At 42.2% G+C, this 15,233-nt stretch overlaps 2 protein-coding genes across 8 annotated transcripts in view; one reads left to right on the top strand and one right to left on the bottom strand.

Moving 5' to 3' along the window:
• Positions 1-6,744, top strand: part of LOC107319318 (transcription initiation factor TFIID subunit 4-like) — a 121,415-nt gene extending 114,671 nt beyond the window's left edge. For all 3 annotated transcript variants that reach the window (XM_085551827.1, XM_015874042.3, XM_085551833.1), the window contains exon 15: positions 5,004-6,744. In XM_085551827.1, the coding sequence (XP_085407953.1) occupies positions 5,004-5,171 (168 nt within the window). In that variant the 3' untranslated portion in view covers positions 5,172-6,744. The remainder of the gene's footprint in view (positions 1-5,003) is intronic.
• The window catches only part of KCTD15 (potassium channel tetramerization domain containing 15), a 43,212-nt gene continuing 34,424 nt past the window's right edge, over positions 6,446-15,233 (bottom strand). For all 5 annotated transcript variants that reach the window (XM_015874043.3, XM_015874045.2, XM_015874044.2 and 2 more), the window contains one exon: positions 6,446-10,344. In XM_015874043.3, the coding sequence (XP_015729529.1) occupies positions 10,189-10,344 (156 nt within the window). In that variant the 3' untranslated portion in view covers positions 6,446-10,188. The remainder of the gene's footprint in view (positions 10,345-15,233) is intronic.

The raw sequence follows: 15,233 nt of genomic DNA, 5'->3' as shown, positions 1-15,233 counted from the left end.
ACCCCTTTCGTAGATATAATTACATCTCATACAGTATTGTTAATCTTTGAGGTGCTGACAAACAGTTATTATTTACTTTTCTGTACTTCAGGGGAATACTGATTTAAGGATGTTTCAGCTTCCATTTAAATCAGTTAAATCATTACTGTTAGCCTTAGTAGGTTCTGAATTAAACTCTAAATTATGTGGGACAGCTAATCATACATAATATTATACCTGTTTTTCATGTACAAAGTGCCTCTCAGCCAAAGATCTAATAGGACTTTATGCAAGCAAACATTATTGCTGCAAAATATCTCCAGAATATTTCTTCTGATCCAAGATGTCTTATTCACAATGCCAGACTAATAGATACGTTATCTTCCCACTCCTCTACAGTTCATGGAGGCTGGAGAGAAAAAGTTCCTTGTGTTTTTTTACTCCATAGATTGCTTAGCTTTGAATTGTTACTGTCTGATTCCCACTTTCAGACTTGGGCTTGAAGTGCAAGTCTGCCACAAGGATGTGCCATGTAGCCTGGGAAGAAAACCAGCAGGTCTTTTATCATTATTGCCTTGTCTCTCTGGGTCACAGAGAAGCAATAGCCGCAGTTCAAGACTGTGTTCAAAGGAGAGATGTCAGGACTGAATTGTTTTCTGGTGAAGGAAGGATGGATAAAATATTAAATGCAATTTTCTATTTGCCCTTATCTTTGTGTTTTTTGACAAGAATATCACAGTGTATTTCGATGGCTCTATAACTCAATGCCTTCAAAGATTTAAAGATATACAATTTAATTGTTCAGTGGTAGAAATCACTGTTATAAAAATCAGTGTAGATTTGTTAGAAGTGTTCTTATGTTACATGAAAGATATTCCATCCCAAACAAGGAACGGCGTACTTTTCAGTTTTACTCACTTTAATTTTCGTGCACCTGCTGCTATAACCATTATAGAATCATAGAATGCTGAGAATTGGAAGGGACATTTAAAGGTCATCTGGTCCAACTCCCCTGCAGCGAGCAGGGACACCACAGCTCCATCAGGTTGCCCAGGGGCTGATCCAGCCTCGCCTTGGAAGTCTCCAGGGATGGGCATCAACCACATCTCTGGGCAACCTGCTCCTTTGTGCATTAAATTATAATTCAGTGCTCAAAGACATTTTTACTTTCTGAGCAGTAGTTTGTCCATGAACATTTTGGAAGAGGTGTGCCTGTTTTTCTTGGTCCAATCGCCCTTTAAGCCTTTTGGGAAATACTGATTCACACCTGGGAGTGGGCAGTGGAAGGGGGAGAGAGGCAGAAAGGAGAGGGAGAGTGAGCCCATGGAATTGTCCTGAAAACTGTTAGTTTGGGTACAGGAAAGATGAGACATGCAAGTGTTGGCAGTGAGGAACAGGCTCCTGTGTAAGCTCCACCAGTCCAGGGCTGGGTTTGGCTTGGGGACCATGTGTCCATCATGTAGCTGGTCGGAGTGCTGGGCACTTGGTGAGGCTGGGAGAGGAGCTGGACGTGGGGCACTTCTGAGATCGTGTGGCAAAAGGCTCTACAGGCAGGGGGACATCTGTGGTGTATGGAGAGTGCAGCAGTGGAGGGAGAATGTTCCTGGAGGGGGTGAGAGGTGATGAATGCCGTGTGGAGGAGCTGGTTTCATTCTGGTAAGAAGTACTACGGGAGAAATGCAATACATCTGGAAGAAATCAGGCTCCGTGGATTTCTCTGTTCACAGGACTATTTGTTTTAGTTTCTAGAGTGTATGTTTGTTTGGCAGATGGTTGTATGTTTACCTACTAATCTACCAGCTCTTCGGCTGTTACTTTATGTCGAACTAGAGCAGAATAAAAATTACTCTGTGTTTCCAGCAGCATGACTTTTCTCACAGAAGATGATCATAAAAATAGCAAACAAGCTGAGTGGCCCAAATCTTGTGTCTCATCTGACGTGAACTCAGAATTGCTTCAAAATGTTCGTACTGAACAAGTTACTGCTCTGTTTCTTCTTAAGCCACAGTTTAAACCTAGATAGCTTCCAATGGTTGAATTGAGCTTGATAGCCCAACATGACTTAAAATTCTGCGAGTTGTATATGCACACGTCAGCTGGACATATCTGAAGTGTGTTAGAGCTCATTAAAGTTGTTGCAGTCTGGCCGTATCAGTGGGTCCTGGATTACAGGCTCACAGGAGCGTGGCAGCCTGCCTTTTTTTGCTGCTTCTACCTTTGGCTGTTGGTGCGTTTCCCTTCCAGGCCGTATCACAGCCCAGCTGGGAGAGGCAGTGCTGTGGGTCCCGCAGGAAAGCCCCTTCATCGCCCACCTCCCTGCAGCCTGGAAGGGAACAGACGCTGTGTGATGCAGAGCCATGCAGTCGCTCTCTGCTCCCTTCCTTATGGTCCTGTGAGATTTGCAGCTGCCAAGATTAGTTTTGAAGGAAGGAGCAGGTGAAGCAACAACAGCAAAGAGATGGTGGGAGACAGGAGAGGGCAAGATGGAGTGGAAACAAGTGGCAGTAACTTGTTTATGTAGGTGCTTTCAAAATGAAGAGGCAGAAAGGGTTCATGCAATATATATATTGTGTAAATTGCTGGCTTTTTTCTTCTCTTTCTTTCTGGTCTGAAACATCTTAACTTTCCCTTAAGTTATAAATAGAATGTTGCTGATACAAAAACTGGTACTGATGTATATTTGAGTGGGTGTGATTTGGTAATAGCTTGGGTGTGGCAGGCAAGAAACAAAGGATGTAAACAATTTACAGCCACTTATTTTTTTATTGGAGCTTTTATCTTTGTAACTCGTACGAGTTGCCATAGATACAGCCAAGATTGGGCTTGTTTGTGTTGATGAGGAGCCTGTCAAAAAAAGTTTGAAAAAGAACAATCTGCATTACTTCAGTTCTACTGCTCTCACCAATGAAATACGCTTCTATTTACATACACAGTTAAAAAGGTGGCATTTGGCAGCACATGTTTTTAATGTAGCACTCAGTAATAATTTTTAATTTTTAATGATTCAGTACCAAAAATTCAGTCTCTAATTTAAAATGGAGATCATTCTGACAGGAACAAATTCCTGTTCTGTCAACTCACAGGTATGTTTTTCTGCTTTCTAATGACATTGTTACATTATTTTTACCTTGTAAAAGAGGGTTACAGGGTGGCAGCAGCATCCCTGATTGGCTGCAAGTGAACGTGCACAGCTTCATGTCCTGTTATGGCCCTGCATCAGCTACAGGCTCTTACCACCCAAAAATTCAGTACCTCGAGTGATAAGTGCATCGAATGTGTCTTCATCTTAATTCCAGCTGCTCAGCCCAACAAATACAAAGCAATTATTGGATTTATATGTACCTCAACAATTAAAAGAATATTTTTAGATGAAGAAAATTTAATATAAAAGGTATTATTATTATTATTTTTTTAAAGGCTTATTGCAGCATGTGCTTGGTGCTTCTGGGCCAGTGAGCTGCAGGTGGTATCTAATGAGTTCTTGGTGTGAGTTTAGGGTGGCTGGTGGCCGCATTGTGTGTTTGCTGCTGCTCAGATCTGACAGAAGTGTTGCTGGGCAGGGGGAGAGATTCAGTGTGTAGGAGGATGAGAAAAAAGAAATATTTTTAAGACTGTTTAATTAAAATAAGCATCCAGGTGGTCGTTCCTTGGAAAGTTGGAATTAGTCACAACAGCCCTGGCTAAACAGAGTGGGACGAGAGGCAGCTTAAGGTGGGGCATTGTTCCAAACCTGTGGAAGGTGGAGAATGGAATGATGCTGTTCCATTTGGGAATGCAATGTGTTTTAGCATAAAGGCTGAATAAATTCAGAGCACTGCTAATAAATGGATTATGCACTGGGGAGATGTCTGGCTTCAGCATGGATGAGCAACCCTTGCAGCTGCAACACATGCTTTTCCTATGAGCAGTGAGGCTGGGTGGTAAATCAATTAATCTGTTAGCAAAAGCTACTTCATACTAAAGACCAGAATCCCTAAGATCAAATGCTTGTGGTGCTCAAAGGTTGTGGGCTTTTCCTTCTCTTGCCTCCAAGCTTAGCAGCATTCATTTAACTACAGTAAGGCTATGTTAAAATAGGATTTGACCCACTATTGTAATTTAATAATCAGATATGAGGGAAATGTATCGAGCAGTATTGCTCTGCTGGTGAGCAGAAAAGCAATAGAGAAAAGTGTCACCTCCTCCTCGCAGTGTACCATACATGTATTCCCCATAACCTTTCAGTACTAAAGTCACGCTGAATCGTATTTGTAAGGGCTGAAATCGAGATCATGCAGAAGTATTTCCTGGGGAAAGAAAGGTAGGTTAAGAGCAGCAGTAAGTAGGCCTGGTATTTAAAAGGTATTAGAAACTTATTGGAAAGACCAGGATGAGTTATTCAGTGATTCAGGAGCTTCAAACCAACTTAAACAAAGTTTTATCATTGTTTTACATAGCAGTACAGTTATGTTTGTCTCCATCATCTTACAGTGTCTGAGTCTTTGTTGTGATTGCTCTCCATGATTTGTCCATCTCACCAGGATGGTTCAGTGTCACCAAACCTTTTTCTTCAGGACACCCAGAGGAGGGAATCTGGGCATGTGTGGGACCTGCAGCTTATGGCAGCAGCAATGTACTCACCCATACAGCACTCACCTTGTTCCAGCCTTAGATGCAGGATGTGGAGCACACATTTGATGTTCTAAAGGTTTCATCTACTGCATATAGTTCTGTCCCAGAAATGCTATTGACATTATACAGCCCTAATACATCTGTGGTTCATGTGACTGTAGCAGGAGAATTTTCAGTACCTTTGTCCTGTGCTGTAAACAAGTACTGTCTAGTTTTGTCCCATGTGCTTGTTCCCACTTGTTTCTGTACTCAATCTACTTGGTGAGACTCAGAGGTAGAAGGAAGTCTTACGTAATACATTCAGAGCGAGGCTCATAATACATGTGAGATATTTGAAATAATCCAGCAGGTGGTGGCTGGAGGAAACTCCCGACTGTTGCAGGACTTTGAACTCTGCTGTGTTTTCTTTGTAGGGCCTCAGTATTTCCGGTGGAGGTCAGGCTGGTTTGGGGACTCCTTCATCCAGGCAGTATGCACGACAGAAAATAACACGAGTAAACCTCAGGGACTTCATCTTCTACATGGAACAGGAAAGAGAAACGAGCCGTTCTCTCCTGCTCTATCGAGCTCTGCTTAAGTAAAGCCAAGAATTGTACTGATTTCTCCATACAGAAGTTCAACTTGCATTGAAAAGCTGTCATTTTAATGTGCCTTCTATTTTTTTCAGAAGTCAATGTTCTGGTAATTTTGTTTTGTAAAACTGGCAGACACATGCAATAAATTCCCTTTATGTAAAAAAAAAGAAAAAAAAAAAAAGAAAAAAAAATGTGCAAAAGTTTTTAAAACGTTAAGTCTGCAGATGTAACCAACTCCAAAGGCTGACTGCATTTGGCCACATTAGATAAGGCTAACATGGATGGCATTGATTTACATAAATGCCTCAGCGGCTGCCATAGATGTCATGGGCAGGAGGACCGGGACCTGAACGAGGTTAATCTTTGTGTTCACCAGCGGTGCTGGTTTTCCTTTAGGGTTTGCTGTTTCCACTAACCATGGCAATACCTGTTAGATTGGATCTGATTGCAATTTTTTGCACAGCTAAAAGAATAACCAGTGCACGCTGTCACACATTTGATATATTTAGGACTTTTGCTTTTACAGCACAGCGCATTCCTTCAGCCGTTTGCTAAACCAAATCCTAAGTGTATGAAATCTGTGTGTTCGGGTCCCAGCTGAGGTCCACCAAGCTTCCTGTTGCTTTCTGAATCTCTTCAACCTTTTGCACATTTGTAGCAGCTGGTTAGTAACATGAATCCTTTTATTTTCTAAAAATATCTTAATTTATTTATTGCACAGAGTATGGTTTAGTGGTGGTTATAAAAGAGTATTGTTTGAGAAAGATTTTAGAGTATCCTATATGGATTATTCGAGTAACTGTAAAGGAAGCTTTTGGGGTCCGGTTCCCTCTTGGCAGCCACAAGAGCCGGGTGTGCCCCGGGGGCTGGTGCTGCGGGGACCGGCGGTGCTTTGCTGTGGACGATTGGACCCGAGGACTCCAGTCCAGAGAGGCTCATGAACAAGTGCATGCCTTTAAGCATATGGGTAGGTGTAAGTTCTTATGGCGGGATGAATGCTTTTCAAACGCTTTGCTGAATTGGATTTTCCAGGGCCCACACCAAAGCCAAGCAAAGTTAGTGAGTCTTTTCAAATGGGAATTGGACAGGAATGCTCAGCAAGGAGGTGGGCACGAGTCGTGCTTGAGATGTGACAGTATTACCGGTGGCCGTGGAAGGGAGGCATTTGCTTATTTATCTTTTCAATTTTACTACATTATGCTTGCCACTTTTTTGAGGCAATATTTTTTTGTTTTTAATGGGAAACCGTAGCGAAAGCACAAATAGAACTATTTGTCCAATAGTTTTAAAAACAAAAGTTTTAATTATTTTTTAAGGTTTATGAAAAGCAGAAGAAAATTTATACTGCTGCTATTTAGCCAAAAGATTATTCATAAGGTATTTAAGGCCAGGAAGTGTAAAATTATGTTTTAAATGTATTGATAATTTGTACATATTGTTTATAAAGGCCTTGTGTTTATTAGAATTACGTTATTTTGATGATTTCTGTACATACTCGTAAATACCCCCAATTTGTGTGAAAACATACTCCCTTATTTGTACTTATTTTGTAAAGAAATAAAACAATTTACTAAAGTAACACATCGAGTGACATAGCATTAATTTATCAAACATGAATTTCACATTGTCTGGTAGTTCTTAAGCACTGTTCAGAAACATTTTGCATTAAAATATTAACAGGATACCCACAAAGAAATATTAAAACCAAATACTTCGATGTTTTGTTGTGCTGATTCTTATCCCTTGTCAAACATCTAATAAAATTGTCAACAAACCTCGATGCTATTAATGCAGTGAATGAATGCACTCAACAGTTGCCTTTTCAAGGGCGATCGGTCCAATAAGCACAACATAACTTTCTTCCACTTCTTTTCAGACTTGGGAGCAGAGCAGTGCCATGGAGTTGAACAAAGAGGGCTGGCAAAGACCGTTCTTTAAGCCACAGCTTCGGTGCTCAGCAAAAAAAAAGGGTCAGAACAATTCTGTTCCATCACATCAGGCTAAAACCAAGCTACATTTGCTTTTTGGCCTTTGTAATGAAAACATCTGCTGGCTGCACACCGGTTTTATTGAAGATTCGGTGATATTTTAAAACCTGTTTTAGTGACGCAACGCGATGTCCTTGATTAAGTTACGTTGCTATCATATAAGGCCAGAAGTAAAAATTCAGATCGGTTTTTGCTGATTTTGCTGCCTAAGAACACAGGGAAAGAAGTAAAAAAGATACAAATGAAACTGTAATAAACTTTAAATGAGTGACCTGAAGTTACTAACTAAAAAAACATGTCCTAGCTTAACTTTTTTTTTTTAAAGGCATATTTCTTCTAACCAAGTGATTGTTTCCACATGTCTTCCTTGCCTTAGTGCTGTTCTGCAGTCAGTGCTGTGATGTCGTGGCTCAAACTTTCCGTCTCAAGTTCACATGAACGCAGCTGGTGCGGCCTGGAACTTCTCACGATGCCACCTTTGCAATCTGCTGTGAGTACCGGAGCTGCCTGACTGAGCTGCGAAACGAACGGTAAACACCAAAGCGAAGAAAAAACAACCAGCCAACCACAAAAACTTCCAATGACTGCCTACATGCACCTAAAAACACCCTGCTTCCTTCCCAGCGTGTAAGAGAGCTGGCTGCCTGCAACTTCAGTGCAAGTGGGCCATGCTCAGGACCGTGCAGGGACGTGGCGGCCGCTTCTGCTGGCAGACAACCCATGTGCATCTCCATGGTGGCTTTGCCTGAGCAGGAATGGCAGAGCGGGGCGTTTAAAAACAGAAGTGTGACATATCCGCCTTCATCTCCTGGCTGAGAGGTAATGAAAGGAGGAGGGTGCACAGGTGAGCATTCAGCCTCTGCTAGTACTAAGTCTCCCCAGTCAGGAATGCAGGACAAAAGCATACATGGGATAGAAACAAGGAGCAGAATGGATTATTTAAGAATATTTTGAACTTCAAGTCAACTCAATGTATGACAGTAATAAATAAAACCATTTTTTCCTTCTCTTTTTGTAAGACGAGGCTACATCAAGCTGAATGGAGCAAAAGGCCAGAGGAGACGCAATCGGAGCTTCTCACCTTTCACACAACGTGGGAGATACAGTGAGTGTTCCACCCCACTTGCTTATTTTTGATCATTTACTTTACAGAAATGTTTATGGCATGAAGTACTGTATAAGAAATGTGCATACACAAATACATGACAATTATACGTTAAGTTCTTTACAATATTAAATGTATAATATACAATTCTACAGATATCTTACATACAAAGGTGAATGTCGTGCCATATATTCAAATATGGCAATGCCTAGGAACCTTAGAGTGTCATACAAGTATAAAACCACAAAATAAAATAACTTTACAACTCTTTTGAAGTAGACAGATTTGCTCAACTGTTTTGCTAAGTTAGCAGGTCAATATGTATAGGCTAAGGATTTCCTAAGGGATTTCTGGTTTGGGCAACCAGGGTTAAAAACAAAACGCCTGCTGAGGTCTGATTTTCCATGGATGGGACATCCCACATTTATCCGGAAAAGCAGACCTCTGCCCAGGCTGCAGCTTTGCATATTCAGTACAACTCATCACTTCAAACTCATCAGTCTTAAACTTGAATCTTTATTTTGCCTGATTGTAATCTTTTGGTGTTAAAGAATTGTTAACCTTCAAATACTGTCATGTATGGCCGTATTTACGCATCTAAAACGTTTAATTAGAATTCAGCATCTACAACAGCATTCTATAAATGAATGTGGGAGAAACTAAGTTGTGATTAACACATGAATTAGTTACTGAGGACCCAATCGTGCTGAACAGCAATAAGGAGGATTGAGCAGAATGCTATTTATAACCTTGCACCTGCAAACGGTGCTGTCTCCTGAGTTAGGAAGCCCTGTAAGTCAGAGTCGATACTGGTTCATGAGAGGAGCAGTAACCTCCTACAGACAGTGGGCTTGTTTGAAGAGAAAAACAGAGGGTAGATACACAATTGGCATTTTAATAATAAGTTTAAAATATAGAGGAAAAACAATCTAAACAAACCGTGGCCTGCTTTCATCGGACAGTGGAAGGTAGAGGGTTTTAACAACTTTTTGCAAAAAATTCCAGACCCATAAAGAGCTGGTTGTCCCCATAAACACGGTTCATAAATGAACAAGAGGTGGCAGAGCTTGCTTGGCACAGCCACAATTCTTTGACGATGCAAAACTTAGTTTCTGAGTCAAAACATGACTGGCTTTGAGAGAGCTACAGCTCCACCATAGGTATGTGGCCCTTGTTTGACAGAGTTTTATCTTGTGCTTCCAAATCCCTACTTTTGCATGTATTGCCATAACTGGCCTTCTCAATTTTTTTGTTGCTTTTTTTTGTTTGGTCTGTTTGCTTGTTTTTCAGTACTGAGCACCAGTTGACTATAAATCGGTCCTTTTCTGATTCTAGATTCTGTCCACAGAAAGATATTTCAGTTGGAAATGTTGTATAAAAATAAGCCATTTGCGAGCATGAATGAGTACAATCACAGAAGTGTAATGTAACGTACGGAGGTGTAAAGCACATCTGATATGAGGAGGTATGGCAGCCAGGGAGGGCTCTCAGTGCAGTTTGTAATGGACCACCTTCCTCTCGGAGGCCGCACTTCTGCGCGTCACGTCTCGGGCTGTTGCTGGGAAGGCTGTCGGAGTCGCTTCTCCTGCTGATAGATTCAAATTGCTTTAATTGCTCTTTCTGCAGAAGTCCGTTCTGGGGTCAGGGTTGTACAAAGCTTTGCCTTTTTCACCACTGCAGCTGTTCAGCTCAAAGTACGTTCCCACCGAGCCCGGTATGCTGAGCATGCTCAGTAATTTCATCGTGGAGAGCAGACAACTGGTTTTTCAAATGCATTTCATGGCTGGCTATGTGACAGGTAGTTTCAGAATACCACTAATTGGCAACATAAAGTCAAAATCTGTTTGCTAATACTGTTTTGCAAATCCTTAGTGTTTCACATAAGGGACTATTAAACACTTCTATGGTTACAAAGGAGTACAGGTAGGGTCTAGTCCAGGGGCTCCTGTTTTATTCTGATCGTTGGAGTGGGTTGTGGTCGTCTGTCTTCACGACACAGCACATATTCACTGAACTGAGAGGAATCCACCCCGCCACCGCAGGAAGCTGCCATGTTAAATCCCTTCTGAAATAATCTTTCAAGCACCTGCAACGTGGAAAAAGAAATCAGCTTGATATTTAGCAATCGTTAGTGATAAAGGCTTTTAGGAGCACTGGATCTAAATGATGGATTTAGTCTTTCCAGTCTTCGTAGAACGAATTTTATTCAGCTATAATTCTGTAACTTATTCTTAAATGACTACACTGTGATTAAAGTCTCGCTCTCAGCAAACCTCTGCAGAAAACAAAAATTAATCAAACAAATAAGTGCTCTACAGAACAGCTTACTACATTATATAGTAAAATACTGGACTGCAGAGATATCGATGCTATCTCTTACTGCTTAAACAAATCAACAGCAGGTTTAAGTCATAATAAAAAGTGCCCATTATTCATTAGTAATGTGAACAGTCTTGCAGATAAGGGCTGAAAGCATTTGCAAGCTCTTCTTTAGGAGATGAAAAGGTTTTAAGAATCTGAGTGACACTTGCACCAGACCTTCATGGAAATCGCAGCTGTGATTTTCCCTTGCTGGAAGGGAGTGCTGCTTCTAGCAACGCACGGCAAAGACAGGATGTGGAGCCAAGACATGGACAATAAGGAGACATTCTGGCCCAAGAAAAAGGTTAATTTGTATTGCCCAAATATATATTTTCTCTTTCTCCTTCTAGAGAAAAGTTGGTGCAATTTAGATGCATGAATTTAAGGAACCCAGGGGCAACTTTAATTTCTGAGACTGTCACACAGCACATTACCGCAGGATATACTGATCTTGGCAGTGTGACGGGGGCTTTGTTTTCACATGGGTGAGCATGTTGATATACAGTTTCCCAGCAGAGCAGGAAGCACACAGACTCTTTGCAGCATTAGGTGAGAGTGGCTGCCAGATCCACCTTGGGCAGATCTGCGGTGTAAGGTCCATTGGAGGAGATGCCGTGCTCTCTCCCTCCCACTGGCAGCTCACCTAAGCCCAGGGCAGGAGCACAGCATCTCCAAAAATGACATTGCAGGGTGACAAAAAGACACTTAGGCACCCTTTAGTGCAAGAGAGATTCCCACCTATAACAGGGGGTCGGAGGGCTGGCAGGGCCCTGCTGCATTACACACAGCAGAGCTGAACCAGGGCTACATGTTAAGATTGGCTCAGTAACAGGAATATTCACACCCACATGCGCAGTCTCCAACCATTATTCCTCCAGCCAAGCCTTTACCAGAGGCCATGGCGCTGTGAGCACTAAGCCAAATTACCATGTAGGCTACTAACACTAATGATACTCCAGCACATGTGAAAAATCAGAACTGGGTCTGAAATTTGTACCACAGTGAACTAACTGATCCGATATTTATTTTACAGGCAGGAAAAGCGGCTGCATGATTTTCTCTGCAGAAAAATGTCACAAAATGGGGAAGCCTCCTGCACTGCTCTGGGTGACAGCCCCACCATCACATGGGCCCACCACACTGCCAAGTGAACCTGGCCATTCCCTAAGCCTGATGAATGCAGTAATGACCCTCATGTGACTCTGCCACCAACAGCTCCAGGGACTCCGTTAAAAACCTGGTCACTCAATTGAGGTAAGTGTCTCAGCAATATCCCCCACATCAGGAGACAACTTGTGCGCTGTCATGGGTTTGCTGCAGAGATAATTTGATTTCTTTTTAGTATCACCATGAGTGACACTGAAGCACTTCGATACCTACTGCAGTGGTACCTCAGTCTTAATGGTTCAAGGCCTGAGCTAATTGCTTACAGAGGTACTAAAAATAATGCAATGTTTGCACAGCAGACCTCTGCCCTCACCCCTGCACACAAACCCACGTGAGGCCAAGGTGACCATCCCTTCTTTGCTTGCCATGCAGAATCTGCTCAAAATCAGCCTACCCTGAGGAGCTCAGCCTGGCATTGGGATGAAGTGCCTTATGAGCTCAGGAAGTTGTGCCAACCAAATATTTTCCCTGAAAGTTGTAGAAATCAAAGTGCAAGAAGCAGCCCAGTGTACGGAAGGAAAAGGGGACCCAGAGAGGTTAAAAGAAGGGAGGGGTAAAAAAAAAAAGTAGAAGCTTACCCCTCTCATTTGTCTGGGCTGTACACAGCCTTTAGGGCAGAAGTGAGGTAACACACACGTCCCAGCATAGTTTTACTAACACTTGTTCCTGCTCAGAGAAGGCAGGAGTTTGCTGGGGAAGGAGGAATAAAACATCACTAAGCTGTTTTACAGGCTGGCGTGTGCTTTGACTTTGTGTCCCTGTTCTTAACCCAAGCAAGCAAGCAAGAAGAGGACAAGAGGCAGCTCAGCTAAAGGAAAGGAGGCTTCTTCCATTTAAGTGGGCAGAGAAACAGAGGATTGACAGGTAAAATTTCAGAGAGAGATGTGACTTCAAAACCTTGCTAAAAACTTTTAAAAATCAATTTGGTTGTAAGACAAAACAAGCACCAGGGTGCCCTTGGCTTGCCTCAATCCAAAGCAAAGGAAGGCTGCATGTTAACACGGGGCTTTTGTTTCCCGAGCCAGCTGTGTGCTAACACACAGTCCAGGTAGGCATTGTAGGCATTACACCCTTAGAGCACCGCATGCAGAACAAAGCGATTCGTTTTTGCTCCCCCTGTGCTCCAAGGACTGGGCTGCAGGCTACAATGTAGGGTTAGAAAGCGTGGGATCATCAATTTTCTGGGCAAGAAACAAAACTGGTCAAATCCTGTAAACAATGCTGTGAATGTTTAAATGCGGTAGAGTTTTAAGGATAACTCGAATGAGGCTGTGCTCAGTTCTATGGAGAAAGTCTCCCAAGGGCTGTTTTCCATGTGCCCCAAGCAGTTGTTTGTGTGCACCAATGCATGCATGAGACTAAATGGCATGTTGAACACGAACAGATTTAAATTCCATTTAGTGAACTTGGCCCTGTGTGCATTACTTTTTTGAAGGTAATAGACAGATGGAGGGAAACCAGTAAGTGCCTGTAAATAAAATCTGAGCTACTTTCCTATAAATCTCCCAAAAGAATATGCCAAAAAGTAAATGAGTATCAGCTGTGACTCTGCTACATATAAGGAGACAGACACACAATACTGAATAGAGGATTTGTGCTAAGATTTAATATACTCTGTCTCCTGGTATTCTGAGCACAAGGAGATACAGGCTCTGACTTTGTTGGAAAGTTTTCCAGATAAAAACATGACATTCTCACTTCCTGCATTTTGTTTACATTTTGCAGAATACTAAAGGATTGCAGTCCTAATTGTGACGGCTCAGTGCTTAACACAGAAATGCATCAGAGGATTTCCTCCAAGGTAGGATCATGGATCTCACCAGCATCTGTTGTGAGGTGTTGAAAAAAGAAGACTCAGTCTTAAGAAAACGATACCAATATGTGATTACAAGTGGGTTTTAAATAAGAGTTGCTGCTTTCTGGTTGCCACCACCTACTCAGTGTTGATGTTCTGTGTTTTATATGTACAGCTCTTGACAGAAAGCACTGAATGGAAATCTTTTTAAAAGAGCTGAAGGATTTATAAATGTTGCAGCTGTGCTACCAAATACGTTAAGCAGGGCAGAGCGGGACAAAAGTGATGCATCTCAGTAAAGAGCGGGCAGATTTATCACAGCACTCTGATATTCTCTGAATGTGCTTCTGCTCCACCAGCCATTGCACCTTATAACTGACCTCCCTTAACTCCACGCTGTTTACTCCACCATACTTCCATCTTCTGACTCCATATTGCTTTGTCAAAAACTACTGGGAAGTGGAAGGGTAGTGCCCGTGTATTGATGAGTGTCCATCACAGTAAAATGATAATTAGCTGCTGATCTCATCAGGCTTTTGTCTCAGTAATGCATCATTTTCAAGAAAGTGTTTGAAAACACTCTTATTAATTATACAGTAAAATGATGTAATTGAATAGAATTGTTTAGACCGTAGATTCTCTGACAGAAATTTTCTTTCATAAAATCAACCTACGAAGTGACCCTTCCACTGATTTTGACTGAATTCAAAACACAGTCCAGTAGTAATAATTGGCATTCAGCTTTTATTACAAACAGTGATAAAAGCGTGCCACTTAATAGAGCCAAGTGTGAGCCTCGGCTGCTCGCTGTGCTGCACCCATCAGTGACCCTTTATTGTTTCAGTTACTCTAATTTCTTGAATGTCCCTGACCATAATGCACAAACAGAGTGTGGCTGAAGCACAAACACGCTTCTCTACCCACTCACCTTAACTGAACTGCAGCTGCTCCCCTCTCCAGCTCAGTGGTGAATTCATCACTATTCCCACTGCTAGAAAATGGATCTGCCTCTGACCCACCTCCAGCCTTCTATTTTTGGGGCAGCCCACTCCAGCCCTTGCTGAACGTGAAATTGCTAAGGACTGTGCAGAATTAACTGCAGGCAATGGACTGTTAAGTTCAACTAAATAAAACACTTGGAAGTCTTAAACTAAAAATCACACAAATTGCTGCTTTTTTAGAATGCTTTCAGATGAAAGCTGCTGTTACCATACTGTTCTTGCCAGTCAGTGTCCAATGGTGTCAGTGGAGAGAGTCTCAACTTGCTGCATGCTGACAGCACTGGTAAGCAAGTGCTCTAACTTCTTCTAACTCCCTTGTTATTGTGCCTCCATCCCGAGCCTGTCTGGCCAGCCTGTCTCACAGGCCAGCTCTGCTGTGGGTATTTGCCCATAGGGAAGTTTATCAAGACCACTGAGGCATTTCCCACAGCCCAGCTAGCACCTCTGGTGACGGTGGCTTTGGAAATGTGCTCCTTTAGGTTGATTTCGATTTCCATAATGATACTCTTTCTAGCATAATTTAAAGGCAAACATGCAAAAACCAAGAGCTCTGTGTTTTCCCATGTTAATTAAGGAGAAAGTTAACAGCATCATCAACACTGTTCCTTCTCCTCAGCCCAAGGACAGCTACATCAGAGCTTTGACCACAGT

This window comes from Coturnix japonica, chromosome 6 (assembly GCF_054131305.1).
Source record: "Coturnix japonica strain WE chromosome 6, WE-NBRP24, whole genome shotgun sequence".
NCBI classification, from domain to species: domain Eukaryota; kingdom Metazoa; phylum Chordata; class Aves; order Galliformes; family Phasianidae; genus Coturnix; species Coturnix japonica.
The sequence above is the reverse complement of the archived record's forward strand: the minus strand, read 5'-3'. Positions and strand labels throughout refer to the sequence as shown.